At 43.3% G+C, this 27,275-nt stretch overlaps 1 protein-coding gene across 4 annotated transcripts; it reads left to right on the forward strand.

Moving 5' to 3' along the window:
• Positions 1-484: 484 nt before the first annotated feature.
• On the forward strand, positions 485-27,275 carry arhgap32a (Rho GTPase activating protein 32a). 4 transcript variants are annotated; one of them, XM_005739324.1, is made up of 22 exons: positions 485-930; positions 7,848-7,961; positions 8,899-9,004; positions 10,857-10,948; positions 11,213-11,297; positions 14,099-14,185; positions 14,279-14,416; positions 14,523-14,615; positions 15,184-15,306; positions 15,489-15,566; positions 16,817-16,898; positions 17,033-17,182; positions 18,851-18,953; positions 19,729-19,873; positions 20,271-20,353; positions 20,718-20,825; positions 20,954-21,099; positions 21,205-21,418; positions 22,527-22,675; positions 22,847-22,921; positions 23,052-23,729; positions 23,910-27,275. In XM_005739324.1, the coding sequence occupies exons 2-22, from the start codon at positions 7,873-7,875 to the stop codon at positions 25,145-25,147; spliced, it is 4,062 nt and encodes a 1,353-aa protein (XP_005739381.1). In that variant the 5' UTR covers positions 485-930; positions 7,848-7,872; the 3' UTR covers positions 25,148-27,275. The 4 variants fall into 4 exon arrangements, with proteins under 4 accessions (XP_005739381.1, XP_005739382.1, XP_005739383.1 ...); XM_005739325.1 differs by having other exon boundaries at positions 22,530-22,675; XM_005739326.1 differs by having other exon boundaries at positions 23,860-24,005.

Genomic DNA, 27,275 nt, shown 5'->3' on the forward strand with positions numbered 1-27,275 from the left:
TTTGTATGGTATCCTAACTAGTTACCAGGCAGTAGATTTATAATCAAAATTAATTTCCACATTTTGTCCATCTCCATCATATGCTAGCTACTTTTGGAAGAAAAATAAATAAAGAGAGAGCACAAACTGTTCACAGTATATTATGATGTTATTCAATGGTGCCAAAAATGGCTGTGCATGAAAATAGAAGCTTCTGTTAAAAAGATGGATTAGATCCTATCAATTATGCTAGCTGTATAATCGATTTTCAAAATTACAGTAGGCCAGAAATTTTAGTACAGGTTTGCAAGGACCATAAAAGGTCATCAAAAGGTCCCAGTGCTCCCACAGCCTAAAACAGAAGAGCTGAATTTCACATTACCTCCTTCAGTGGACAAGCACAATAGATGCTGTATTAGGATGAGTGACTTGCACACCAGGTTTCACTCCTCTCTGTTACCACCCACCTATTTTACAGGGTTATGTAATTCCTTACTGAGCATTACCTAATGCAGCACAACTTGCCAGACCGGGCTCTTCGGACTGGTGAATATTTCTCCAACAAGCGCTTGCACTACCCTCATGCCTGCCTCATATGTGGGTCCTTGACTTTGAAAGGTCTGGGAAGCCCTGAGGCTAAAACATCCTAGGCGCGGGCACGAGGTCAGTTCAGCAGCGCGCGCTCCCGGCACCGAGTGTGCAGATTTCCCAGCCTTTCAGTCAGTCCGGTCGCGGCTCCCGGAAAGACTCCCACACTGCCTCAGCGATGCCGCACCCGGTCAACGGTTTTCTCCGCAAAACGTCTACCTCAGATGATCAGCCGTAGCCCGAGTGTGAGTCCGAGCCGCGCATTTCTGCAGTGCGATGCTGACAACATGTTTCCTCGTCGAGGAGCCCTGCGCTGTGCAGCATAGAGGAGGCAGCAGAGTGGAGCAGCGGGTACAGTTACAGGTAGGCTGCTGTTTGAGCAGGGATCGTAACTGGCTGTGCAGACATAACCACACCGGGTTTAATGTGCTGTCAACCGGTGTGACCATCGCGCGTATTTTAGACCTCCCCCCCCCCACCAAGCTGATGTGATTCTTTACATTAGAGTTGACTAATGATCGTGTGTTTATGTGTGCGCGTGTGTTACGCACGCAGCTGACCGCTGATCTGTCAGGCCCAACAGGTCAGAGTACACAGGCTGTAAAGTTTTCCCAGTGGATCCCAGGAGTCGGTTTACGGGACTGCAATATGCGCATGATTGCATCACAGGGAATTAAAACTGACTTTGTCTGTCAAGAGGATTTCGTTGCTGGTGTGTGTCTGTGAATCACTGTTGTGCAGTGCGTGGACACAGTGTAACCAAGACCCGTGTTACTGCAACAGTGCAACACTTGCCCTGCAATAAGTGTTGTGACACCTGCACTTCCTGTATTCGAATTTCTGCCATGTGTTTATTTATTAGTTAGAAAGATCTTTAGTGTTTGAAGGCTAAGAATTGTATTGTAATTTGTGAGGCTGTGTTCATTATGTAAGATATGGCAAGTGTGGTGGAGGCTTGAGTATAAAATAGCTGTAGAGTAGAAACAAACATAAAGCAACAGTTCTGAGTGAGATGCTACTGAAATATATTAAATGAACTGTTAATGTGTTAAATGTAATGTATACCAATCAAGTGAATTTCATTTGCCCAGATTCAATTAAATGTAAAATTTTACATTATACTTATGTAACAAAATCACATGTAATTACATTAGTCAAACACAGAAACAGGCAGACTTTTGAGTGAATGGTTAGTCCATCAATCCCTCAGTTAACTGAAATATGTTAACAACATTTGAGTAATCATATATATACATTTTAAATGGCTTTGTTTTTAAGACTGCAGATGCACCAGTAAAGACTTTGAGCTATTTGACATTCTGTACTAATGAACTATATTTTTATCCAGTTGATGACATTTTACACAACTCCCAGAATCCACTGGGTCCAGTTTGTCACTCGGGAACAATTATGTTTGTAATGTCTGTAGGACAAAACGTGCTATTTACAGACACTGTATTTGACGTTAGGAGATAAATGCATTGGAGATGTCGTAAAACAAACGATTCATCGTAGAAAATATTATTTAGAAATGTGTGTTGGAGTGTGTGGGCTCGCTGTAATAATTGCATTAGTCATATTCTATGGTAATGTGTATTTTGTGTAATGTGGTCCAGTCGACTGTACAGTACAGCCTTATAAATGCATTTCCACAGAGCTGAGTCAAAACCTCCCTGACAGCTGAACATGAGCTTTACAAAGTTTGTAGCTGTTGCAGGGATTGCTGTATTAGATTGCACTAGATTGTAAAGGGAGCTGGGATCTTGTCCTCTGGCATTCCTGCATTTTTTCTTTTTTTGTCTTACACAGTAAAATGGTAAAATGTCTTTTTTTCAGACAAAGTAAACACTCGTGCTTATACTGGAAAGACCTTCATCTTACTGTAAGGGTTAGACTGTCATCCAGAGTGACAGATCAGCTTGTTGATTAAATATTTGGCTCTGTTGCATACAACTTAATCGCCCTGCTGGTCACCCCGCTCTCTGCCTGGCACCGGGGATCACTGTAACTCTGGAGGTTGCGGGGCAAAGGCCGAGCTAAATTTAATCTCACTGTGGTTTGATTTCAAGGAGATTATAAGATCAAATGACCGCTCGCCACCACCATCTCCTCCTCCTCCCTCTATGAAGTGATTTGAGCCCAAGCTTCAGTAACTACAGTTGATTTTTTATTTTTTATTTTAAACTGCATTATCAGAGAGCAGTGCCTCACCTGCTGTCTCAGTCCTGCTGTGCAGAGAAGCGACAAATAGACTGTCTGGTGATGTGTCGGAGCTTCTGGCCAAAGGTTCCTCTGAGGCATCATTTGCCTCCTTGTGCTTACCTCATCCTCAGTCTGGAGGAGCATCAAGTCACGATGGACGGGAGAGAGGTTACCATGGTAACCACAGGGCTTTCTCCTCTGCGTCTCTTGCCTGTGTTGACTGCAATCCAGAGCTCAGAATGAGAGCATGAAACCAAGTTTCCTCCATCGGCCAGCCACTTGCCTTTTTGGGGGGTTCTGCAGAAAAAATAAAAGAATTTTATTAAAAGTGCAGTTTAAGCTGATACAGTCGGTATTTAATAAACTTCACAGATACCATGGCCATGTGTATGTGAAAGGGTCACATACCCAGAGACAGTTATCACTATAGACCGTATATAAGAAATGGGCATTGTATTTGGGTCTGAAAAGTAGAACCAGTGCTCAAGGGCCTTAAACCTGCTTTCTTTCTAATAGCAACTATTGGCAACTATGATATAGTCATCTTGTTTTTCCATTCATGACCTCAGTAAACACTTTGCGAATATATTTATTGTCCCAGTCACCAGTTTCAAGTCTTATTGAATCCAACACGAAGTTCATTTTGGTAATCATAGTTCCATGTAAAGTAAATAGTTTATAAAGCAGAGTATCTGATTGGCTGTCATGTGATTTAAAGTCACAAGTTTATGAGTGTGCCGTGCCCTCTCTCCTTATTCGGATTCACCCCTCACATGTGAAATGTAGTTTTAAAGGACCCTGATGGTGACGGGCAAAATGCTCCGCTCACAGATGAGTGGGTGGTGTCATGGTGACTCCTCCTCCCCATCTATGATTATCATCACACTTTGTTGTGTACCTCAGCTTCTCGGATAATTTCAGCTTTTTTCTAGCTCATTTTGGGTTTCTGACCTGCCATCTTAACTATTTTTGGCTCATTCTAACCACAACAGGCCTGCAAACCTGCTTCACACAGCCCAGCTAACACTGAAATACAGACACCCAAATGTGGTGAAAACAGCAGGACAGAGTGTAGCAGATTTACACTTATCATGTAGCCAGAAGTATTTGTTTAGGCGACTTCCAACAATGTGTGTTTTATCATCTGGCCAGTAAGGGATCAAATTTAAAAAGTAAAAATCAAACATTCTGCAAGCTAGCAGTGATAATTACAATGTAGCCTTATTGTTACTCTTTTTGCTCTTTCATTAGACGTCTGCTAATTCCATAATGAAGGTGTGATTAGGTCATGTTACACTGTTTACTGTAGGTCCACAGAATGGGAGCGATTTTTGCATTAATATGTGCCAGTTAAATTCAATTTTTACAGAGAAAGGTAAAAAGACATTTTCATATTCCCTCTCCTTCTTCTTAGCTTCCTTGCTTCCTTGGCTTGCCTTCCTGCCTCCTCTCATATGTGATAAAGTATCTGTGACTCACTTAGACACATCTACTGTGTGTTTGTAGCTACAAATATACAGGCAGTCATTCTTCTTGTCAGCACACATGCTGATAGCAGTTTCATAAACAGTGTGCACGACTGTGTAGGCTGCCCTGTTTTTCCTTAAAATGCCATCTAGGCCATCAGATACCGGGGTGACATCCTTTTACACTCTCTGTTGCAGTCTCCTGACATCAGAGCAGCACTACTTTTTTTCTTTTTTTTTAAGTGACAGGTAGAGGGTTTCTTTATTTGTACATCTGGATTAGGTTTGCTTAACACATTGAAAATGACTGATGGAGATGTGGTGGAAAGATGATTTCTGCTTGACGTACAGCAGCTCTGCAGTTTTAGTTACATGGGTTTGATGCCTGGTTTGGCGGGATGGTGTTTTTCTCACCTGTACGGCTGCATCAATATGTGCTACCTGTTTCATTGCCAAGATCAACTAGAGTAATGACTTTTTTTTACAGATGTGACAGCTTTATCTTTTTATAGCTCAAGCTATTTGGGGCAATTCCAAAATAGTCCTCCTGTTTTTTTCCTCCATGTGTTGTGATTTTCATAATGCTGAGAGGTGTTTGGTATAGCCCTCAATCATATGTTGCTGTCGGCTATCTTCAGCTCATCCCCCACAAGTTGTCAGGCTTCTGTTTCTGTCAGGCAGCTTTAAAGCACACAGCTAGCCTGCCTCCTCTGCAGTGTGCAGTACAGCATGTTCCTATGCTTGATTCACTGTCTTATGCGGTGCCATCAGCAAGGTCAGGTATTGTACCATGTGGCACACTTTTTTTTAAAATCATGGAATGCACGATAAAGGAAATATTGTAAACAATGAAGAGATAATGCTTGGATCTTTTTGTGTTAATCTAGATTTTTAAGCTGTAAATAGAGGCACTAATTTTATTACATGTGCCTCTAGAGCCACATTAATTGGCAGCATACTGTCTTCACTTCTATATGACTTTCCAAAAAACCATTCCCTCCGGTGACCCTTATGAAGCAGTGCTTGATGCAACACTTCTAAACAATAAATTCGTTTGCTGCTTGCTTGTATAGTACGTTGGCTCTCCTTTGGCAAGGTTACAGTGTCTGTTAGAGAGGAGGTGCAGTATGAGATGTGGATGAATTGGAGTCTGATCTGGCCCATATTCCTGTCTGCCTGCTCACATTCTGCTGAGTCAGGAGGCTTTGTAGAAGGCCGTCAACAGCAACTCAGTGAGGCTCTGGGCCAGAGGGGCTGGTGGGAAACTGCTACTACAGCAGCAGTTAGTTGGGGCTGACGAATCTACTTGTTACTCCAAACATTTCTGTGCTGATTAGCAGAGCTGCTTAGGGAAGGTAAAACTGCCTTAGAGTTAAATGGAGGGATTTTTAGTGCTGGAGATGAACCTCAGAGGTGTGAAAAGAGGCTTGTTTTTTCCACCCACACGCCCTTTTAACATGCACTGTTTCACAATGCACACCCACATTGGTTAGAAGCTAGTTATGGGAAGATTGTGGTGCCGAGTTTGCTTAATCAGGGCATTTCTTCTGTTTGTTTACAGTACATAAGGAGGTCAGTAGTGATACTGGATTCCATTAGACAGTAAGATAGATCAGGGCCATATTGGTATGAGCCTTTCCAAATATGATGATTCTTACCCATTCTTACACTTAAAACTTTTTAAATTTGAGTTTTGGAGTGTGAAGTTGGCATGTTCTCCTCATGTCTGTGTGGGTTCTCTCCTGGTACTCCAGCTTCCTCCCACAGTCCAAAGACATACAGTTGGTAGGATTAGGTTAACTGGTTATTCTAAGTTGCCTGTAGGATTGAATGTGAGCATGAATGGTCGTCTGTTTCCTGTGTTGGTCCTCCGACAGCCTGGCGACCTGTCCAGGGTGTACCCCCCTTCTCGCCCTGTGGTAACTGGGATAGGCTACAGACCGTGACTTGGAGCCAAGCCGAGCACATAAGAAATAACCCCAGACCAAAATTGCACCTGGACAGCACCAGTATGAACCTTATTTAGTTGTCTGTGACTTGCAACAGACTGAAGGTCAGTACAGGGTATACTCTATGACCTCCCAATGTGAGGTGGTGCTTTGATAGGGATAAGAAAGAAAGAAGAAAGTGTTCTTTATTGATCCCCGTGGGGAAATTCCTCTCTGCGTGTAACCCATTCACTCAGTGAAGCAGTGGGCAGCCATCGGGCGCAGTGTGTAGGGACGGTACCTTGCTCAGGGGTACCTCAGGGTAGCTGTTCAGGGGAATCAAACCTCCGACCTTCCGAGCATGGGGCCACCACTCTACCTACTGAGCTATCCCTGCCCCAAGATAACTAGAAGTAGATAATGGATGAAGTCCATATTAAGACGATAGCATTACACAGTTGCTGCAAATTTGTTGGCTGCACATCCATGATGTGAACGTCCCATTCCACCACAGATGCTCTATTTGATTGTGCAGTATACTCATTGTCATTTTAAAGGAATCAGCAATCAGAGGATGGGTACACTGTGGTCACAAATGGATGGACATGGTCAGCAACAATATTCATGTACAGTAAGCTGTAGCATTTCTAATCATGCCAGTTAACACTAAGGAGCCCCAAGTCTGTCAGGAAAAACCTCCCACACCTTTATGACACTAGCCTCAGTTTCCTGTTCTTAGGGGATTGGAGTCACACCTGGTGTGGTTTTCAGCAGCTGTAGCCCATCTGCTTCAAGGTTCAACATGTTGTCCATTCAGAGATGCTTTTGTACATAGCTTGGTTGTAATGATTGATTATTTGAGTTACTATTACCTTCCCATCAGTGTGAAATATTTTGGCCATTCTCCTCTGATGTACGAAGTCATTTTTAACCAGAGTACTGTGCTCACTGTACATTTTCTCAGTTATGGACCATCTCTGTAAACCTTACAGATGATTTTGTTGGAAAATCCCAGTGGATCAGCAGTTTCTGAAATACTCAGACCACCAACAACAATGCCATATTCAAAGTGATTTGAATCATCTCTATTAACAATTTGGATGCTCAGTTTAAACTTAAGCAGGTTGTTCTGAACATTTCTACGTGCCAAAATTTATTGAGTTGTTGCCATGTGATTAGCTGATAAGATATTTGCATTTACTAGCAGCTTAACAGTTGCACCAAACAAAATGGCCAGTGAGTGGATATCTATGAGCAAAGATAATGATGCTAAGTGAACTAATTTTATCCCGGGGCTCATACTGAAACTGCCATGACAGCCTTGACATTTTCTTGAAGGTGGATGTTTTCTCCAGCTAACTCCTGTCAGAGCAAAAATGATTTAAAAAAAAAAGGAAGAAAGAAAAGAAGCTGATATTCTCATGAAATCATCTCATGAATGTGCCGTCTGACATTCTTTATATCCCTGAAGCAGCTCCTGGCACTGTAGCATGATGTCATCGCAGATTACAGTCTGGGCTATGTGAATTGTAGCCTTGAGAGTCGCGCACGCTGCAGCCTCAAGTGTGTTAACGTCTGGCGGCTTCATAGGATCGGACTCCTTCTCCCATGCTCTACTCTTACGCTCACCCACCCACTCTGGCTTTGTCTCCCTCCCTCTCCTCCCACTCACGTTTCTCTACAGCGGACAGTTGCAGAAAAGCAGCATCATGGAGGCTGGATGCGTGGTTGCCGCGGTGATTGAGAATGCTGCCTCAGGACCCGAGGGAGAACCAGGAAGTAGTGACGTCCTTGAGAGGTGAGTTGCTCTGTTTTTTTTCTCACATCATGTCAGCTGATGTGAATCATGTAAAAACATAAAAATGTGTGGAGACAGACGTGTGCGTGCGTAGCTCTAACTATCATGTGCTTGTGTGCTCATTTACATGCGTTTTTGCATTTGAGATGCTGCATGAAGGAAAGTAAGAGCAGGACAGCGTTAAGGCTAAAACATGACCCTGTCCCCAGAGAGAGAGACAGACAGACTGTCTCTGTTTCAAGCTTCATCATGTCCAGACTTTACCATATCTCTTCTTCTCTTATGCAATTCACTGTATCCCTGTGGATCACATAAATTACACTGTGTGTCTGTGTTCCTGGCCTGGAGTCCTGATCTCATCATGCTGAATTACGCTGACAAAACCGTGCTCTGTCTCTCCCCTGGCTTTGTTGCTCATAAAAGTTGAGCTGAATGGAACCTCACCCTGCCCTCTTCAATACACTGAGTCACATTTCAAGTGACGGTTTTGTGAAGCAGTCCCTTGTGGGTGAATTGTCTTTATGGCTCACTGAATAGTCAACCTTGGCTTTCCTAAGGGCATCCAACAGACCCCAAATGTGCTACAGTTTGTTTTGTTTTGCTTTCAGATTAATCTGGATCACGGACATTTGTGCAACATATGTTTCCACCTTGACCTGATTGGATTAAACTAGTATTTTCACATATTTCCCAGTTATCATATGTGATGCAATTTAAACCTTGCAGTGCTTGTACAACATGTTTTCTGGGCCATGCTGTTGCAATGTCAGGATTTGAGACCAAGCCACACTTTATGAATTCCTCCTCACTTGCTCCCTCTGGTGTATTTTTTTTAAAAAGTGACAAGCCTTATTTTAAAGTCTCCGTGGCACAGCAGTTGATACTGTGACATGTTATCTCTCTTTTATTTAAATTCCTGGCCTGTGTCTTCCTGTAGTGACGTGTTACCGTCTACCGAGCTGGACAAAGATGATGCCTTACCTCAAGCCACTAACAGTAATCCTCTAGAGGAGAAACAACCACAGGAGACATCCACTGTCATGGTACACGCCTACACACACACACACACACACACACACACAAACACGCCTCTGACTCATCACTTATACAAGAAAACGCATAAACACCAGCAGAGATGGATGTCTCCCTTCTTCCATGAGGCTGCACTGGTTCTGGAGGTTATTCACAGCATCTTGCCACCGAGGTCATATGGCGGACATGTGAAAGTCAGCTGTTATGTAAATTTGCATTTAAGGATATCTCACCAGAGACTGAGGTGACATGCTTGATAGCAGCTGAGGTAAAGGTGTGATGACGGTGTCATGCCACAGACACATGATGTCATCTTTCCTCTCTGTTTGTCTTCTTTATCTATCAGAAGGGGGATTCTAAGATGTAAAATTGGTGAATTTTGTTTGTTAATTACCATCTGTCTGTTTCTATCTCTCTCTATCCATATTAATCTCTCTTAACTCTGATATCTGCACATGAATATGCAGAATCTGTTAGCAAGGGACTTGCTAGATTCTTGTTCCTGGAAGCGTTCTGGTTTCTGCTTAAAGCAGTATTAACCATTTACATCTGGTCAATGTTAGACTGCAAGCAGGGAAACAGTCCTGTGAAGAGCAAAGGTGGGTGGCTGTGGGGTAGTGTCATTACCGTGGGACAGCATGTATCTTGTGCCAATACTTCCTGTTTGATTAACCGAACATAGATGCATTTTAAAATGCAATTTTTTATTTCTTATTTGCTTTTTAAAAATGTATCTACATTCTTAAACAATAACGACTACAAAAAACAGGAAGTCCTGGCACCAGATACCCGTTGTCTCATGGTTACCTCCTGAGGGATTATTAGGCAAAGTGGTCACATGACGTGTGCATTTTAAAAAAAAAAAATGTATACTGTATTTAAAAAAAAAATAAAAAAAATTCCAACTTTGCATTTTGATTTTCAAGCTATGTACACGTGGAGTGGGTGGAGACAAGTGTGACGGAAGGATAGTGGCAAGAGTGTTAGGGGAGGTTTGCTCAGTGGTAGAGAAACCTGCTATAATACATGTTTGGAGACGGTGGCACTTACCAAAAGTCAGGAGGCCAAGGTGGAGGTTGCAGAGTTGGCACGATTAGAAATGAGTACATCACAGGGACAGCTCAAAGTTAGAGAGGCAAGGCTGAAATAGTTTGGACATGTGCAGAGGAGAGATGGTGGATATATTAGACAAAGAAAGTGGATTATAGAGCTGCCAGACAGGAGGAAAAGAGGAAGACTGCAGAGAAGATTCATGGATGTAGTGAAGGAGGGCATGCAGAGGGTTGGTGTGACAGAAGAGGATGCTAGGGATGATCTGCTGTGTCGACCCCTAAAGGGAACAGCTTAAAGAAGAACAAGATTACAGCTTATACTGCATTCATGCATTCACTATTGAAAACTTGATTTCTAACTGGAAAAATTCCAATGAACTCTGCCTCAAAATGAACAAGTTTGCTGCACGAGTTTTCTGAGTTGTTGACATCATGGTGGTATGAAATATGCTGAATAAAGTACATTTTTGGTTCAAAGTACTGAGATATATGCTTACAGGAGTTGCTGATATTAGTGTAAATGACATTTCAACAAAACATGAACACACATATGATAACACAGTATAGGATAGCAAAGAATGCAATACACCACAGCATATAGTAATATAACAAATTAGCCTTGCATACTATGCTGTAGCATAAAACGTATTGTACTGCTTAGAGTCACTCCTTTAGTGTGTAGCACTTCAGTTGTAGCACCTTAACTCTTTCATGTGATCGACATCATTACTGTGGTCACTGCAAATGGTTCTCCATCAGCTGTCCCGTGACTGACTGACATTTATCGAAGTGTGCTGTCTCCGTTTGGCAGGCAAGGAGCGATGACATCACAGAGCACCCGACTGAGCCCATCCTGCGTTCCTGCGTCAGCACAGCCAGCATGAAGGTCAAGAACATGAAGAAGTAGGTGTTCCTGGAGACAGTGTTGCTGCTATTATAGGCTGTAAACCAGGCCTCTTATTCAGGCCACTGAAATGAGGACCTATAAAATGACGGGTGTGACACAGACAGATAAGTGAGTCTGTTATCATGTGCAGACCTAACCTCACCCTTCTTCTTCTTCTTCTTTTATGCCAATAAACTTTGCTCTTCTCTTTTTTACAGTGTTTTAAATACTGATAAGTTGCTGCGTTTGCTATATATATTTTTTTTGTTTTTGTTTTTCAGGCTGACTTTTCCCAGAGGTCACTTTCCCAGATTGGCAGAGTGTGCCCATTTCCACTATGAGACAGTTGATTTTGGCAATGTTCAGGTGAGACCTGAAAATACTTACACCGTGACTTCAGCAGCAGAGTTTCTATGTTTAGTAATTGTGTCTTTGGCTTGAGTTCAGTGGCCGTTTTAGTGAATTGCTCCAGAAAGGAATCATTCTTTAAACGCAGCGTGGCAGCTGAATCGATAACCTTGTTTTCCTTTCCTGGACAGTTACTGCTCTATCCTTCTTTCTCCTTAAATGCCACAATAGAGCAAATAGTCTATTCTATCCAGGAATTGTAGGATTTTGTATGAGACAAATTTAAAATCTCAGTCTGATAAATCACATGTTACGTGTGTGAGTGTGGCTGCAGTTATAGTTGATGCAGGGGAAGAGTTAACCTAAAAGCACAGACTAAACCTTAAATCCGGCTTCATAACACAGGCCTCTGAAGTCAGTGATTGGGATTCCTTTCCTTTAACCACGTAATAAATTATTTGGACATATAGATAATTTTCTAGGTTTAAGAAAGACTTTGTTCACTGCAGTGATAATAAGAAGCAGTGAAGCCTTAGTGGCTGCTCATCCATGTGTGGAAGTGATTGTTAGTCGCCTGGTTAACCTCGGTGTAGTGCAGGTTGCTTGCCAGCAGAGTGCGTCAGTCACCTCTGATACAGGCTGCTCCAACTACAGGCTGCCAGTGTCAGCTTTAGGCTGCCAGAGCAGTGTATGCATGTATGCACACATACTTTAAGGCTGAATCCCTACATCTAGTATTAGTCAGCTACAGTGTAACAGGCTGGACGGGACTTCGATTCTTGGATGCTCTGACTCTGTTGAGCGTCCTCTTGTGGTTGCCATGATTGTGATGGATGCATCAGCAGCGTGGAGGGAAGTGGAAGCAGCACAGTTCCAGTGACCTTGGAAAGCACCACAAGGAGACAAAAGGCAGAGTCAAGCTGAAATAGAAATTTGGGTGTGTGGAGACGTTGCTGTGAGGTGTATTGCACGCCACAATGCAACGTGATGAATCCTCGACTTAATCTGAGAGATTAGTCTTTGTCCCGTGATGCATTTCTCATGTCTCTTCATCCACATAGTGCTGCAGCCAGGCGCTGATCAAGTCTCATATATCATGATTGCAGAATAGCACAAGGACAGCAGACTGCCTCTGTCTGCAGCCTGCCTGATTGATCCCTCTCCAGATTAGCTGCAGTCTCGCCTTGAGAGCGCAGTGAAGGAGAATTGTTTTGAAATGACAAAGGGTCATCTTTCTGTCTTGTGCCTTTGTATGATGGATGAGCTTGTGTATCTGTGTGTGCCGGCTGAGCCCATTTTACTGGCAAACCCCCTTTTGTTGCCGGAGAAAGGAAAGAGGGTTAAGAGAGAGAGAGAGAGACAGAGGGAGAGCGAGAGGAGGAGGGTGATGGAGACCGAGCGCAGGAGAGGGAGGAGGGGGAAGAGATCGAAAAAGGGATGCAGGAAGGGGGGTAACGCACACACACACACATATATACACACATACACACACACACACACAGTTGGGAGCATCCTCTTTTCATATATTCTGCTTTTAGAACAGAGCATGAGCGCGCGATGATCCAAAGCATTGGAAATGAGCTTTTTGGGTAAAACGGCAGGGGACGGCAAATAGGCGAGCTGCGTTTGAGCCGCTGCTCTGAGCTAAGATTTGGCTTGTTGGAGGAGCTTGCTGAGGTCCAGGACTGCGGCTGCACACAAAGAGAGAGCCACCTCCTCCAGCTGCGGGGAATATGTGAGATGCCTTAGTGGCAGGTAACATAACCATGCGTTGACTATATATTCATCTGAGCTTCTGATGGTTGATATTCGTGAGGAAATAATGTCACGCTTGTGCATTAGCATGCTCTAGTTTGAAGAGAGGAGCCTCTGAGGTGTGAGCGTCACGGAAGAAGTGATGCTCAAGCATGCCTTCGGTGAAAACTTTGAGATTTTTGCTGTTTTATTTTTATTCAAATCTTTTAAATTGAAACCTACTTTTTTGTCTGTGATTCAGTCCATAATCCTTCTCATCATAATCTCTTTGGCTCGTTGACCCGTCGGTACCTAATTTAGCTGTTTGGTCAGGACTAGTATTTCAGATTCTCACAGTGTACAAGAGCTCTTCCATCATGAATTATTTAGATACAAATTTCTCAGACTGCGTTCGTTGTCACTGTGGTTTGCTGTATTACTGCTGAGCAGTAACTGGGTCGCTGCATGTTGTATAACAGTGTATCTGGATGAGTTGCTAACAGATATAAATAACCAGAACTTCCCTTGGCTTCGAGGCCTTTGAAGTCGCTGCTACAGTAATGTCTATCAACAAATTCCCAAACTACAGTGAAGCTTTGATCGTTTCAGTTTTGGGGCATATTAAAAATTAGTGAGGAGGAAGAGAAAAAGAAATATTCTTTAAATCTACACCACCTCCAAGTTCAAATGCTAACAGCTGATCTATTATACATTTCATACTGCAGGATTTATAGTGAAGTGCTGCTGGCAGATGATATATATCCTCCTTATCCGCCAAATAACTTAACCACAAAGGCTGTCAGTCACATTTAAAGATCATTTGTCGGAATTCCTTTTTTACAAAATCTTCACATCCTCCTTTATTAATGCATTATTTGCCCACAGTGCCTTGGTGCTTGATTTTCATCACACTTTTTCACTCGACTGTTCAGCGTAAAAGTGGTTTTACTATTTCATGCAGAAATGGGTCCTTACATGAAGTTCTCCTTGTATACCAGGTCATATACAGAGAGGTTGTTGTATTAAACTGATCAATTATTCAGCACGACAGCCTTCTCAGCGTTAGCTTCTCTGTCTCTCCGTAGCTGGCCTTTGCAGAGGGGCAGAGTGAAGGACCAAAGGCTGGGCTGGACTCCAAGGAGCTGGTCTTTCTGGTCCAGATCACTTGCCAGGTAACATCACTTGCTACTTTTGTGAACGAGATTAGATCGCACGATGTCGTATATTTCTTTCCATTTCCGTTTATCATTTGTTCGTCCTCTCAGGGTCGAAACTGGCTGGTGAAGAGGTCTTATGAAGACTTCCGGGTGCTGGACAAGCATCTGCACTTGTGTATATACGACCGTCGTTACTCCCAGCTCACTGAGCTGCCGCGATACGACACGCTGAAGGACACCGATGAGGTATCTATGTCCATAACGTATAAGATCACAGATTTGCCTGAAGTTATCTGTTTAATGTTACAGACAGTTTGTGTTTTACAAATCTTGATCATGTGCTTCCTTCCAGTCAGTAGCCACAATGTTGGCAACCTACCTGTCCCGCTTCTCTAACATCGCTGACAATAAGATCAACTGTGGTCCGGTATTAACATGGATGGAGGTATCTGACTATCTTTTTGGTGATTTTTGTTCTGACATTTTGCTTTTGTTGCAGAAAAACGTAAGTTTTTGATTTTAATCAAGAATTAGCACAATAGCACAACAGAATTTAGAGTGTCCTGGGCAAGACTGGTAGCATTAACCCTCCACATTTCTGATGGTGAGAGAAACCAGAGCTCCAAGATCATATCAACACAAGCATGAAAGAACTTGCGGTTGTCAGTGTATTTTGTGAAGTAGTGCGTCTCCTGTAGCTCATTCGCCTATAAAGATTACATTTGATGCCCTCCCCTGTAGCCTTAATGACGATTTTGGACATTGAGGGGTTATAAACATGCTTTAATAGTTTAATAGCTTATGCTACATGCTGTGCATTGTTCAGGCTCTGCTTTAACAGGAAACGACTGATATTAAGTCAAGTTGGAGGTAAAAAGAAAATATTTTTTTCCCTCTCTTCTGCTTCCTGTCTCTGTCACTTTTTCTGCAGTGACAGAGCTCCCGTTCCCTGCTTCCTGTGCTTAAGAAAAACTGGGCTAACACGTCTCTGTTGTAACACTTTTTATTTTTAGATCGACAACAAGGGGAACCATCTGCTGGTGTCTGAAGAAGCTTCAATCAATGTCCCCGCCATCGCCGCTGCCCACGTCACCAAGCGGTACACAGCCCAGGCCACAGACGAGCTAACCTTTGAGGTACCAGCTATTATAAAACATCTATGAGAAACACACTCCCATTTGTTTAACTTGTTTTTTCTTCTTTAGCTAGATTTTATTTGACCGAGTGTTTAGCATATGCAGATTTCTGATTCCATCACGATTCCTTTTTAATGGACTCACCTGTGATCAGACTCATCATCACACGCTTTGTGATCCAGGTGGGGGACATTGTTTCAGTCATCGACATGCCGCCTAAAGAAGACACAGGCTGGTGGCGAGGGAAACATGGATTTCAGGTATAATAAATGCACAAATGTCCTCTTTCTACTGTATAATAATACAGGTAAAAACAGGTAATACCTTGAATTTAATTAAAGAGAACCAGAGGTGTCCCACTTTGCATCCCTGTTCTGTTTTACCTTTTAATATTTTTGAGTCATTCTATCATCATGGGTCTTCTGCTCGACTTTCTCTGGTTTCAAAAACATTTTGTGTCTGATCCAAAAAGGTCTGAATAGTTTCTAAATGGTACTCTAGTTATAACTAAGCAAATAATGTTTTTAAAATATGTTTTGTGTATTTTAATTTTCGAGTCCTACTGCCCCGGAGCAGTCTGATAATCCAGATTAAGTTTAAAATATAGTCAGAGAGACATTAAAAATGCAACAATGTAGCATTTTCATATATATTCTGGCAGTTAGCGTGTGTCCTTGCTTGCCTGCAGCAGTTGTGGCTTTAGACTTACTGTTGGGATGGGAAGTTAAGGTCTTGGAGATACCGATCTCGGCATGAGGAAACGGCAATTTGGCCTCGCGACACTTATGACAGGAAAGTTAATTATTAATCCCTTTCTTATAACTGTTAATTATTTTGCTGTGTTTGATGTATAAAAACATTTCAGGCATTTTATTGTGGATACTTTATGAGATATTCATATTCAAATATAGTTTCAGATTTCAAAGTGTGAAAGAAAAACACCCTGGGAGTGGCTCAACAAACCAGAAATACAATGTATACAAAGTAATTAGCATATGAAGCCTAAATTTCACAGCAATCGTTATATCCTCAGACTTTGGACGCACAACATTTTTATGCAAATTGGAGATGGGAAAATTTGATGCTTTGAAATAAATGAACCATTTACAATGTCCATACAAAGTCTGTGGATATATTTAATAATAGGTTTGGCCTGCAACTCCAGGATGCCTTACCAAAGTAATCAAATGTGTTGTTGTCCCTGCTAGAGTAGAAGTAGTTGCTGCCAAAAGGAGCACGTTTTGCAATGAGGATCTAGATGCAACGAGACAGACTCACAGGTTTTGTGTCTGTTTGTCACAAACAATGCCAGCCACACTATTGCAGCTGATAGCTGACGATTTAGCGTCTGAGGCAGCGTCTCATGCTTCCTGACCTATTTCTGCACCCTCGCCGTATAACAGTCTGCTCCAGCATAAAACACCCCCTCTGGTCCTTTTAACATTCAAGCGTATCACAGTTTCTGTCTCTCCCCTTTAGTCCTCTCAGTCTCTCTTCTCTCTTCTTCCAGGTTGGTTTCTTCCCCTGTGACTGTGTTGAGCTGATAAATGACAAGATTCCCCCCAGTGTTCAAAGCTCAGTGCCAAAGCCAGGTACTTTTCAGTGTGTGTGTGTGTGTGTGTGTCGGTGCGCGATGATTTATTTAAGACTTGCTTCCAGGATATGAGTCAGATTGATCTCACTCGCCTGTTATATGTATGTTGGTTGTGTGTTTCATCTTAATCAGTGTGTAAGAAGCATGGAAAGCTGGTAACGTTCCTGAGGTCTTTTATGAAGTCTCGACCGCCGCCGCAGAAGCTCAGGCAGCGCGGCATCCTCCGAGAGCGTGTGTTTGGCTGTGACCTGGGGGAACATCTCCACAACTCAGGACATGAGGGTAAAATGGATTTTTATTTCTCATTTTACAGTGAATCATTTTTACCTGCTGGCTGTTCACATTTCAGTGTAAACTGCTGGAAGGTAAGAACTAATCCCAAAGCAGGGATTACCTCGTGAATCTGTGGCTCTATAGATTTTTGTAGATTTGCCAAAACTGCTTTGTGTATTTTGGGTTTTTAGGCCTTCGGGTCAATAGGTAGACAATACTCATGTGACTTTCATCATGTGTATTATTTTAATTTCATACATTTCTTGCTAAATATTGTAGTAAAATCTGTTCTTCACGCTGGATAATGTAATTTCACCTGTGTTGTGACTCCTTACAATGAAGCGATGCCTACTTGTAACCTTTCCTCGTGGGAACACTTCAGCCAGTGAGTAATGATTCATAGAAAACAGCTGAAATAGGAAAAAATCCAGTTGTATTACAGTGTTTTTCCCTGTTGAAGGTGGGTGATGTATGTTTAAATGCTGCGTAAACACTTCACTCAAGAGTCTTAACAGCCTCAGGACTGTGTGTTTTGGATTCGCCCAAGATAAACCACAGTACCTTGTATTTACAGTGATGAATGAGCCTGTTATCCACTGCAACACATTGACTCAGTGAAATGTTTTTAATTGTTGCATAGCACAACGAGCCATGCTGTGGTACGGAGAAATACGATCCAGGTTTTCGGGCTTTGGCTGCACATGTAGTACTTCGTGGTATGACTGATTTTTGTCAGGGCGTCCCATTCAAAAATTGCTTTTGAAAGAACCGATCGAGGCATCAAAAATGTGTGCAAAATGTAACACAAGCAACGTGATATAGAAAACCTTCAACTTATAAAACACCTGAAGAAAGCATATTTTTACACCGAATCAAGACAAAACTGATGTTTTATTGTTACATTCGCCATTTTCTGTCACTTATCTGAGTCATTGGTCACAGGGCCAGCTGTCTAAGCAAATATGTTCAGGCCTCCCTCTCCCCAACCACCTCCCTAACTCATCCAATGGACCCTCTGGGGGAAGCTCATTTCTACCAGCAGGCTGTATGGAGCGCAGCTGTGCTGTAGCTGAAGCAAAAACTTTGATGTGGGAGGAGTTTATTGAGACCATGGTGCAAAACTTTTAGTAGACTTTGGGGCAATTGTGGCAAACCATCAGGTTTTCCAGGAGGGGAGAGCAGGGCTCTACTCACATTGTCTACAGTAAGTGTAGTGCACTGGAATAGTTAGATCCCAGTAGCACGGCTTCCACAGAAGAATCAGAGACTGGGGACCAGGGGGAAGACTTGCCCATCACTGATGGCCAGGCTCCTGGGGTGGATGAGATTCTTCTCGAATTTCTTAATTAAGTAACCGGATGTTTCAGGGCTGTGTTAGTGGGCATGCTTTTGCAGCAAAGCACTGAACTTGAGGACAATGTCTCTGGACTGGCAGACTGTGGTAGTGGTTTCTCTTTTTAAGAAGGTGGACCGGAGAATGTGTTCCAGCTTCATGGGGATCACACTCTTCAGCCTCCTCTGTGAGATCTACGGCAGGCTGCTTGAGAGGAGAGTCCATTTGTTAATCAGAGGAACAATGAGTTTTGGGGGGTTTTGTTCTTATGTGGTAATGCATAGACAACTTCAGATATCCTAAAGGAATGAAGCATGTCGCTGACCATCTTTTGTCTATTGCAGTGCCCCAGGTTGTTAAGAGTTGTGCAGACTTCATAGAGAAACATGGAGTGGTGGATGGGATCTACAGGCTCTCAGGGATCTCTTCCAACATTCAGAAACTGAGGTTTGTGCCTGTTTCGCACATGCTGCAAAATCGAAATATAACTCTAAACAATTCCTGAGGATTCCCAGGAAGGACCAAATTCCAAAACTGGCATCTACCTTCTAAAATGTTCCCTCTAGTCTGAGTTCCCTCTGGGGTTTCAGTGTCTTTTTTTTTCTTCTTTTTGCTTATTTTCTTTTTTTCTTTCAAAAGCTTTTTTGGTGACTGAATTATGATAAGTAATTGGAAATATACTGAGATTCATTAAATATTGTTTTCTTTTTGAGCTGCTTCTCTTGGAATCCATCAAACACAATTTGTTTCAAGCTGTGCAGCTCTGAACGGCTGTAATGGTCTTCTCATCTAGTTTATGCTTGCCAGGAGGAATTTGTGAAACAATCCCCCATCAGTACATAAATTAGGCACAGAACCTGATGGTGTTTGACAGCCAATCAAAACGTCTTTTCTCACTTAAAATAACTGACTGTCACCACATGAAATAGTCTTTCAACATTTATGAAAACACAGGAGATAAAAAAGCAGTCGACGATTTTCTGATAATAATCAGCAAGTTTATTAATAGATTTCCTGCATTAGATGCAAGAATAACGTTTTTTTTTTTAAACAAAGACACTGAAATAGTAATAATAATTATCATGTGGTAAATTAATGATTTCTGCCTCAAAGGGAGCTTATCGTCCTGTTTTTGTTGTTTGTTTTTCTCATATATTGACAGATGGGCAGTAGGATGACTCCCACACTGTTCTGCTTTCTCTTTATTTTGGTCTCCATGTAGGCATGAGTTTGACTCTGAACAGGTCCCAGACCTGAGCAGAGACGTCTACACACAGGATATCCACTCAGTGGGCTCTCTCTGCAAACTGTACTTCAGGGAGCTGCCCAACCCTCTTCTCACCTACCAGCTCTACGACAGATTCTCGGTAAGGACCACAGCACGGGTTTACACTGAGAATAGATATCAGAAAGGAAGCTGGTATTGCAACAGTGTCAAGTATTACAAGTAGGGCAAAAAAGCTGCGAGGAACCTATTTCTAGTTATTCAGTGTTGACAAAAGAACAGAGGAAATCATTTCAAAATTTCTGCTCATTTTGAAGTGCTGCTCAAAATGGGGTCAGTGCATCACGCTGAGCTTTCTAGGAACAGCGGGGGTTGTGCATGTTAAAACCCGAAGAGCAGATTAAGCGAGACAAAACAGTGGCTGCTTTGAATATTTAAAAAAAGAGGGGGAAAACGAGAGCGGGGATGTTGAGGAAACTCCCTCGGCTGTGATTAACGGTCTCGAAGTCATGCGCGCTTTATCCTCTGTCTTTTTACAGGAGGCTGTGTCTGCAGCCACAGATGAGGAGAGGCTGGTCAAAATCCACAATGTCATCCAGCAGCTGCCTCCTCCACATTACAGGTCAGCTTTCAAGCTCGCTGCTGCTGCACCCTGGTGGTCTGAAGTAGAAATGGGATTTTGTAAACAGCATGTCGGACCCTGCTGAGAGCCTGATTTGGTTTGTGGAAGCCGTGAGATCCCGTTTTCCTACACAAGCCGATATCTCAGTTACAAAAATGTCTCTCATATTCACCAAACACAGCAATTGAAAGTTATTTTATTTAGCTTGAGATTTGAAAAACTGATCCTACCAGTTTCAAATCTTTTTATTGGTAATAGGAAGGATAACTGTGTTGGGTTTGAGCAGATACAATAAGCTAAAGTTGTCAATTTTAAAGTCTAAAAAGAAAAAAGCTTAGATTAAAAATTTACTTTTTTTCTGCAGGACACTGGAGTTCCTCATGAGGCACCTCTCCCAACTCGCCACCTTCAGCTCCATCACTAACATGCACACAAAAAACTTAGCTATCGTCTGGGCACCTAACCTCCTCAGGTGACTATCATAGCGTCGCAGCATTAGCTTTGCTGTTTCATTCTAGCCTTTCTGTGACGGTGAACTGGGGCATGTCTCAGTGGTACAGAGCTGTGAAATGGGTTGCGCTGTGCTTTGCTCTGTTTCAGGTCCAGACAGATCGAGTCGGCCTGCTTTAGCGGCACGGCCGCATTCATGGAGGTGCGTATCCAGTCGGTGGTGGTGGAATTCATCCTCAATAATACTGAGGCTCTCTTCAGCCCCAAACTTAATTCGATCATAAGGGAAAGTACTGGTAAGTGGGTTTTTAAAACCGTTTCCCAGTCAAGGATTATAAAAGTTCTTGTATACATTATATACCCTGTATGCATCTCTAACACACTGAACATTTCAACTTTAGGTAACAACACCTTATCCAGACCAAAGTCCCTGATGGTCTGCTCCCCATCCACTAAGTTACTGTCTATAGAGGAAGCTCAGGCTCGCACACAGGTACATCTGAGCTCCCCGGCCACCACCCCCTGCCTCACCCACAGTGACTACATCGAGGTCGGAGAGGGACCAGGAGCTCTCCTCGGCAAGTTCCACACAGTCATCGAGCTTCCGATAGAGAGGTTGGTATATGGCCGCCTTCTGTGATATATGTGAAGGAACCCTTCTGCTTCTCGAACCGCGACTCACGCGCTGTCACACTCGATCTGATCTGTTTATTGATAACGGTTAATGGATGAGCAGCATATTTGGCACTTAATTAAAAGTCATTTACAAAGCAAAGCTGCAAACTTTATAACTAAATTATTCTTTAATTAGATGCCATGAGATGAATAATCGGCCAAAACAAGTATCTGAAAATGTCAAGTTCACTTTTGGGAATTTTGCATTTTCTCTCTTTTTTTATTTTTTTTTTATTTTTTTAGTCCAATCAGATGACCGATGAGGCATCCGTCATCTGCCAGTCCGTTTACAGTATTGGTCACAGTTTAATCGCACTTAACGATGATCACGTAATGGGTCTTCACTCAAGTTTTGGCTGAATACAAATTGTAACACATAAAAAAAGAAATGTGTGGATAAGGTCACTTACAAGGTTTTTCCATTTTCACAGTGTGACCTTCATGCACACCACTTACAAATTCTTGCTCCTGATGGGCTGAAGAATCAGTTCAAACAATTTAGTCATTCAAGTCATTAACATGAGATCCTCCATGATAATAAACATGCTTGAACAACATGAAAAAACCTGAAAAAACAAATGACAGGAGAGTTCGAACTTTCACTTTGCCACGTGTATCCTGTTAGATGGTGATGAACATGCTCCTATTGGTCATAATCGCTGAGTCAGTGCTCGTATTACTGGTCGGGGGTTTCCTATCATCATTGTGCTAATCCGGTCCACTCTATGACATGATGATCATGCCGTTTATGGCTGTGGCAGGATCCTCTTTGAGTTTTGAATGGATTTGAATTCTAATACGTTTGTGTAATACAGCCAATGATAAGAAAACCTTTCACTCTCTTCTCATACGTCACAATATCATGCAATTTGTGATTGATCGTGAGTCATCGCTAACACTCTGGTTGTAGACTAGATAATTAATCGCATCATATAATGAAAAAATAGTAACTACTAATGTCTTGTTTTTGTTCACAGCAGTTATTTCTTCTTCTTGTACTTTTAGAAACAAGCGCCAGTATTGAAAATGATGCGTTTCTGTGTTGCAGCAGCAAGCGGCCTCCTGCTAAGGCTAAGAAGTCTCCAGTGGGGAACTGGCTCTCTTTTTTCCACCTGGGAAAATCCCATTCTGTGTCCAAACGTAAACTGAAGCGACACCCCAGTGAGCCTAACGAGATAAAGAGCATTGCACTGCCAGGTCAGCTCACTGCTGCTGTTGCGCAGCCAGAAAACATGCAGCTTCTGTACCCCAAATCTTCATTGCTTCTTTTTTTGCATTTTAATTTATCGCTTTCTTGTACTGATTGATGTATTTATTAGAGATGCTGATTAATTTATTAGGAATATTAATTTGATCAAATGTTTGCAGGGGGAAGAGGAGATAGTGGCACTTTGCGCTCTACCAAAAGTGAAGAATCTCTCACCTCTTTGCAAAATTTACAAGGTAATTAATGTTTAATATTGTCTATTTTTTACACTTCAAACATGCTGCCAGTGGTTTATAATATTTTTGTACAACATACTACTAAATAATCAGTATAAATATAATATGAGTATAATTTATTCCATCCCAGGGGAGCCTCCAAGTTACCGTCCTCTCAGACCTCGTTCAACTAGCGAGGCCATGTCTGCCGTCAGTAAAGACGACCTCCACAACGGCGGCAGTAAACGCGACCGCAAAACAAAACCGCCACACGAGAGTCATGCTGGTGCTGACCGTGTCAGTACTGCAGCAGGCATTTCACCTCCGCACCAGGAGGATGACCTCGACCTTTCTCCGCCGGCTGCAGGCATCTCTATTTTAGACTTTGACCCCATGTCTTTTCAGTGCAGCCCACCTTCAGCAACCCCTGGACCACAACACGGTAAAGATGCAAACAAGTGGAGGAAGAATGTTGGTTGTTCTAGTGAATCAGAGCTCATCTCTTCTCCTAACAACAACAACCTGGCCTGCCTACAGTCTCCAGACATTAGTCCAGTGCTCAGTAAAGGTGTGAGGAAGGTTAGCTACAAGCAGCTCTCCCCTAAACTCAGGAAGAAATCATTTAAGACGCAAGCAGATGTTCAGTCTGCATCCATGTCTCTGCCACCTCAGAGGGTTTCTTCTACCCCAGCGGATAACAGTGACGCTCCACTGGCAGATGGAAAAGGGCCCAAAGCGTCCTATCAACACTGCAGCCCACTCAGCACAGCGAGCCAGGCATCAGCTGTGACAGACCTCACTCAGTCTGCACAGAACATGTCCGATCCAGGTTAGTGCCATTGCTCTTTCACATTGCATACTTGATTTATACTGTAAAGTTAGCGGTTATTTAAATAAGAATGCCTTTCTTAGTTTCTTATGAAAGCTTTTGTGTCTTGTCCCATCATGTCTTACCATAGCTTTGTTTGTCCTGTCATACTGTAGCGTTGTTTGTCTTATCCCTCCCCAGGAACAGATAGACTTATGAGTTCAGTCTCTGTTCTCCCTCCTCACCCTCCCTTGACGAGTGCCGCACGCAAGTTGGCTCTGGCTCTGGCTGAAACTGCCCAAAAGGCCAGCAGTGGCTCCCAAAGAAGAAGCAATGTCCCTGTGCATCCGCTTCACAGACCGGAAGCATCTCACGTCCAGGACAGACCACCACGGCCCTCAGTCCTTGATCTCAAAGCGTATCCCCAGGAGTACAGCGGCTCTAATGTCTCCCCTGCTTCCCAGTGGCAAACATCGGTGCACAGCCCTGCGGAGACCCACTGCTACTCTCATCCTCTTCATTTCCTGCCTCCGCACCTCTGCTCAGAGTCGCTACAGGTCACCGACGGACAGGAAAGCATGTGCAATTTCACTCCTAATGTCAGTCCGCTCGGGTCAGGGAGCTTGGATGAAGGCAGCGCTGAGAGGAGGGACTGCAGAGAGAAAAAAGAGCTTGGCGATGTCACGCAAACAGAGCACACCTATCAGAGTGTTGGAGTTTCAACACCCACTCAGCCCGTCTACTCGCCTCAGAGCCCATCGGCTTCTCCTGGATACGTCAACCCGGACTCGATAAACGTTTTTAATTTCCGCTCCGTTCTGGCAGAGACCTCCATGCCCGCATCCATCGAGGAGGTGTTTCCGCGTCCATTACAGCCCTCCTTAACGCATCATTACAGCCCAGAAGAGGAGACGCCGCTCGGCATGCTTGAGGATGTCTACAGTAATCAACATTATCATCATCATCATCATCATCATCATCATCACCGACCAGTTCAGGCAGCACGAATGCCTGCACCTCACTGCCCTCGGCCTGATGCTCTGCCGGTTCACCTTTCTGGGCCAAAAGGCTTGTACAGGCAGTCCTCCGAAGGCCGCTACAGCAGTTTAGGTTTAAGGCACCCTTTGTCACCTCAGTACAGACGATACCATAGAGATGAGCACCTTATCAGTGGCTGCCACAGGCAACAAGGCCAGTGGCAGAGGTCAGACGATAGAGTAGTCGGGCACCCGGCCATCCGGAGGGCTCGCTCCTTCCATGCCCCTCAGATTAGTCATTACGAGTTGGCAGAGACAGAAGTCCTGCCCCCTGACACCATGTTTTATGTCGAGCAGACAGCAGGCCAGGAAGCACCTTATCAGAGGCTGAATCAGACTGGTCTTCACCCTGCGCGGCCGCAGTTTGAGAACACACACGCTGACTACCACTACAGTCCCTAATCAAATGTGAACCCTGCAGATGGCTCTCGCTATTACGCAGAGCCCTGCCGGCAAAGCGGCATCCGACACAGTAAGTCTTACACCGTGCGTTCAACAAGAGAAAGCGGACAATCAGATTACTACAACTACTCTCCTCAGCGCGTCCCCCCTGTGAACAGAGAGCTTTTCATAGAAAGCAGGGACACTGTTGTTTATGAGGCGAGAGACGCAGAAGTTTTTGAAAGACTCTTATATCAACCAGTCATGCAGGAGAGTAAATCCAGACATAAAAACACATATCCAGCTGCGTCTCCTTGTGAGAGTCCCATCATCTCGCTTGCTGACACAAGAAGTAGAGACATCGCACACACGAGAAGCAAGTCTGACCCTGGAAATGCCTGCCTCCTTTCCGCTGACAAGATGGAAAGACAAAATGTTATGCTTACATCCCCGACTTCCCAGAGGTCCCAGCCGGTAGACCCCGAGGTCACCAGGCGGCAGCGCGTTCACCGCTCAAGCGCGGACTCGGGGCCTTCCAGGCGGATTCACATCAAAGAGCGTTCCTCTCAGCAGCCACCGCTTCGCAAAGTCCCCTCGCTCCCAGAAAGAGGCTGTCCTAACTTTAAGACCGTCGAGCACAACGACAGAAGCCATACGCGAGGTCACGACCCGGAGCGATTAATGATGACCAACGCTGTCAACAGCTACTCTGGTATGGTGAAACCCAGCATCCTCAGGAGACCCGGGAGGTCGCAGAGCACCAGAGAAAACCGTCACTACTACCATTACCACGCCAAATCCCAAATGGATCCCGAACATCTGGGATCCTTTTCCAACAGAAGGACTCAGAGCACTAAAGTCAGGCCCACACAATATGACCACATGGAGGGGTATTACGCAGCACCCAAGCCTAAACCCACAAGATCCGTTAAAGCCGTGGCAGGATATCTGCCTGGCCAGGGCTGCATGTCGCCCCGCGGGCACAGACTGTTGTCCCAGGCTCTGGGTCATGAGGCTTTTTATCACGCTGCTCTGAGATCAGAAGCCGGGGTCTACGAGTGATTCTGACCACTGTTTTGTTTTTTTTGTGTTTTTTATCTGATTCCACATTGGGGCCAAAGGAGAACAGCACTTTATCCTCAGCCAGACCAACAGACTGTTGCTTTGAAAGTGTGTTTATTTTAACCTTCAGGAGCTGCTACAAAAAGTGTGAAGTGAGGCTGCTGCTGCTGGGGATCATACTGCCAGCGTTACTGGTAGTTTCATATTTTCCCAGTGGCTTCCAGGGAAGCTAGAAGCCAACAAATGAATCGTATGCAGGCGTTGTATTAAATGAAAAGAGTGTAAACACTAAGACGCATGACGAGAAGAAAATGTGTTTAAAAAAAGAAGAGATTTTATTTAATGTCTAAGCAACACAACAAGGGATGACAAGGTAAATTAACTGGTTTTATGAATATGATTTTAAAGTTTAGAATGTGTATAAAATAACAGTCATTTTAAACGTATATTTCTATAAATAACACATCTAACATGTGGCCAATGTACTGTACATTTGTTTTTTATCCTGGTCTGCTCAGACTTCAACAAGCACTTTTAAGGATAACTGTGTACCAAACACATTGTCTTAACGTGGTATACATGAAGCCTCTTGATATACAGCGTATCTATTTTTTTCTGTAAGAAGCGGCTTGCTCAGAATCTTTGTTTAAAATCCAAATGAGCACTTTTTGGGAGGGTCGGTAAAGCGGAAGATAACCTCATGCTTTCTAACTTTGCGCTTCTTTTTCTTTATCACACATTGTGTATTGCAAAATAACAATGAGTGCTATGATTTTTGATTTCGTATTTTCCTTTTCTTTCGTTAAGGTCGAACGCACCGCGGCAAAATATGCTCGAGATGTACATGCGAGTCAGCTCATGCGGTTCGGTGAAAGTGTATTTTGTGCGGCATCGTGCTTTGGTCGCGTAATGAAAGTTTCTTCGCTCTTCATGGGGAACTTTTAACAGTGTGGTGTTTTACATGTTTTATTCATTTAAAGATGCTCTTTTAAATTCTTAATGTAGACGAGGATATTCTGTTAAGACATGTTAATTGAGTTATTTTAGTGAGAGTAAAGAAAAAAAAATAAAGATATATTATCAATGA

Source organism: Pundamilia nyererei, unplaced genomic scaffold (assembly GCF_000239375.1).
Source record: "Pundamilia nyererei isolate P.nyererei 1_Seehausen unplaced genomic scaffold, PunNye1.0 scaffold00091, whole genome shotgun sequence".
Taxonomy (NCBI): Eukaryota; Metazoa; Chordata; class Actinopteri; order Cichliformes; family Cichlidae; genus Pundamilia; species Pundamilia nyererei.

Coding starts and splice junctions, on each gene's coding strand:
- arhgap32a (XM_005739324.1), top strand. CDS start 7,873: ATGGAGGCTGGATGCGTGGTTGCCGCGGTGATTGAGAATGCTGCCTCA. Junction 14,186..14,278: donor TGGTCCAGATCACTTGCCAG/GTAACATCACTT, acceptor TCGTCCTCTCAG/GGTCGAAACTGGCTGGTGAA. Junction 20,354..20,717: donor CTGCCTCCTCCACATTACAG/GTCAGCTTTCAA, acceptor TTTTTTCTGCAG/GACACTGGAGTTCCTCATGA.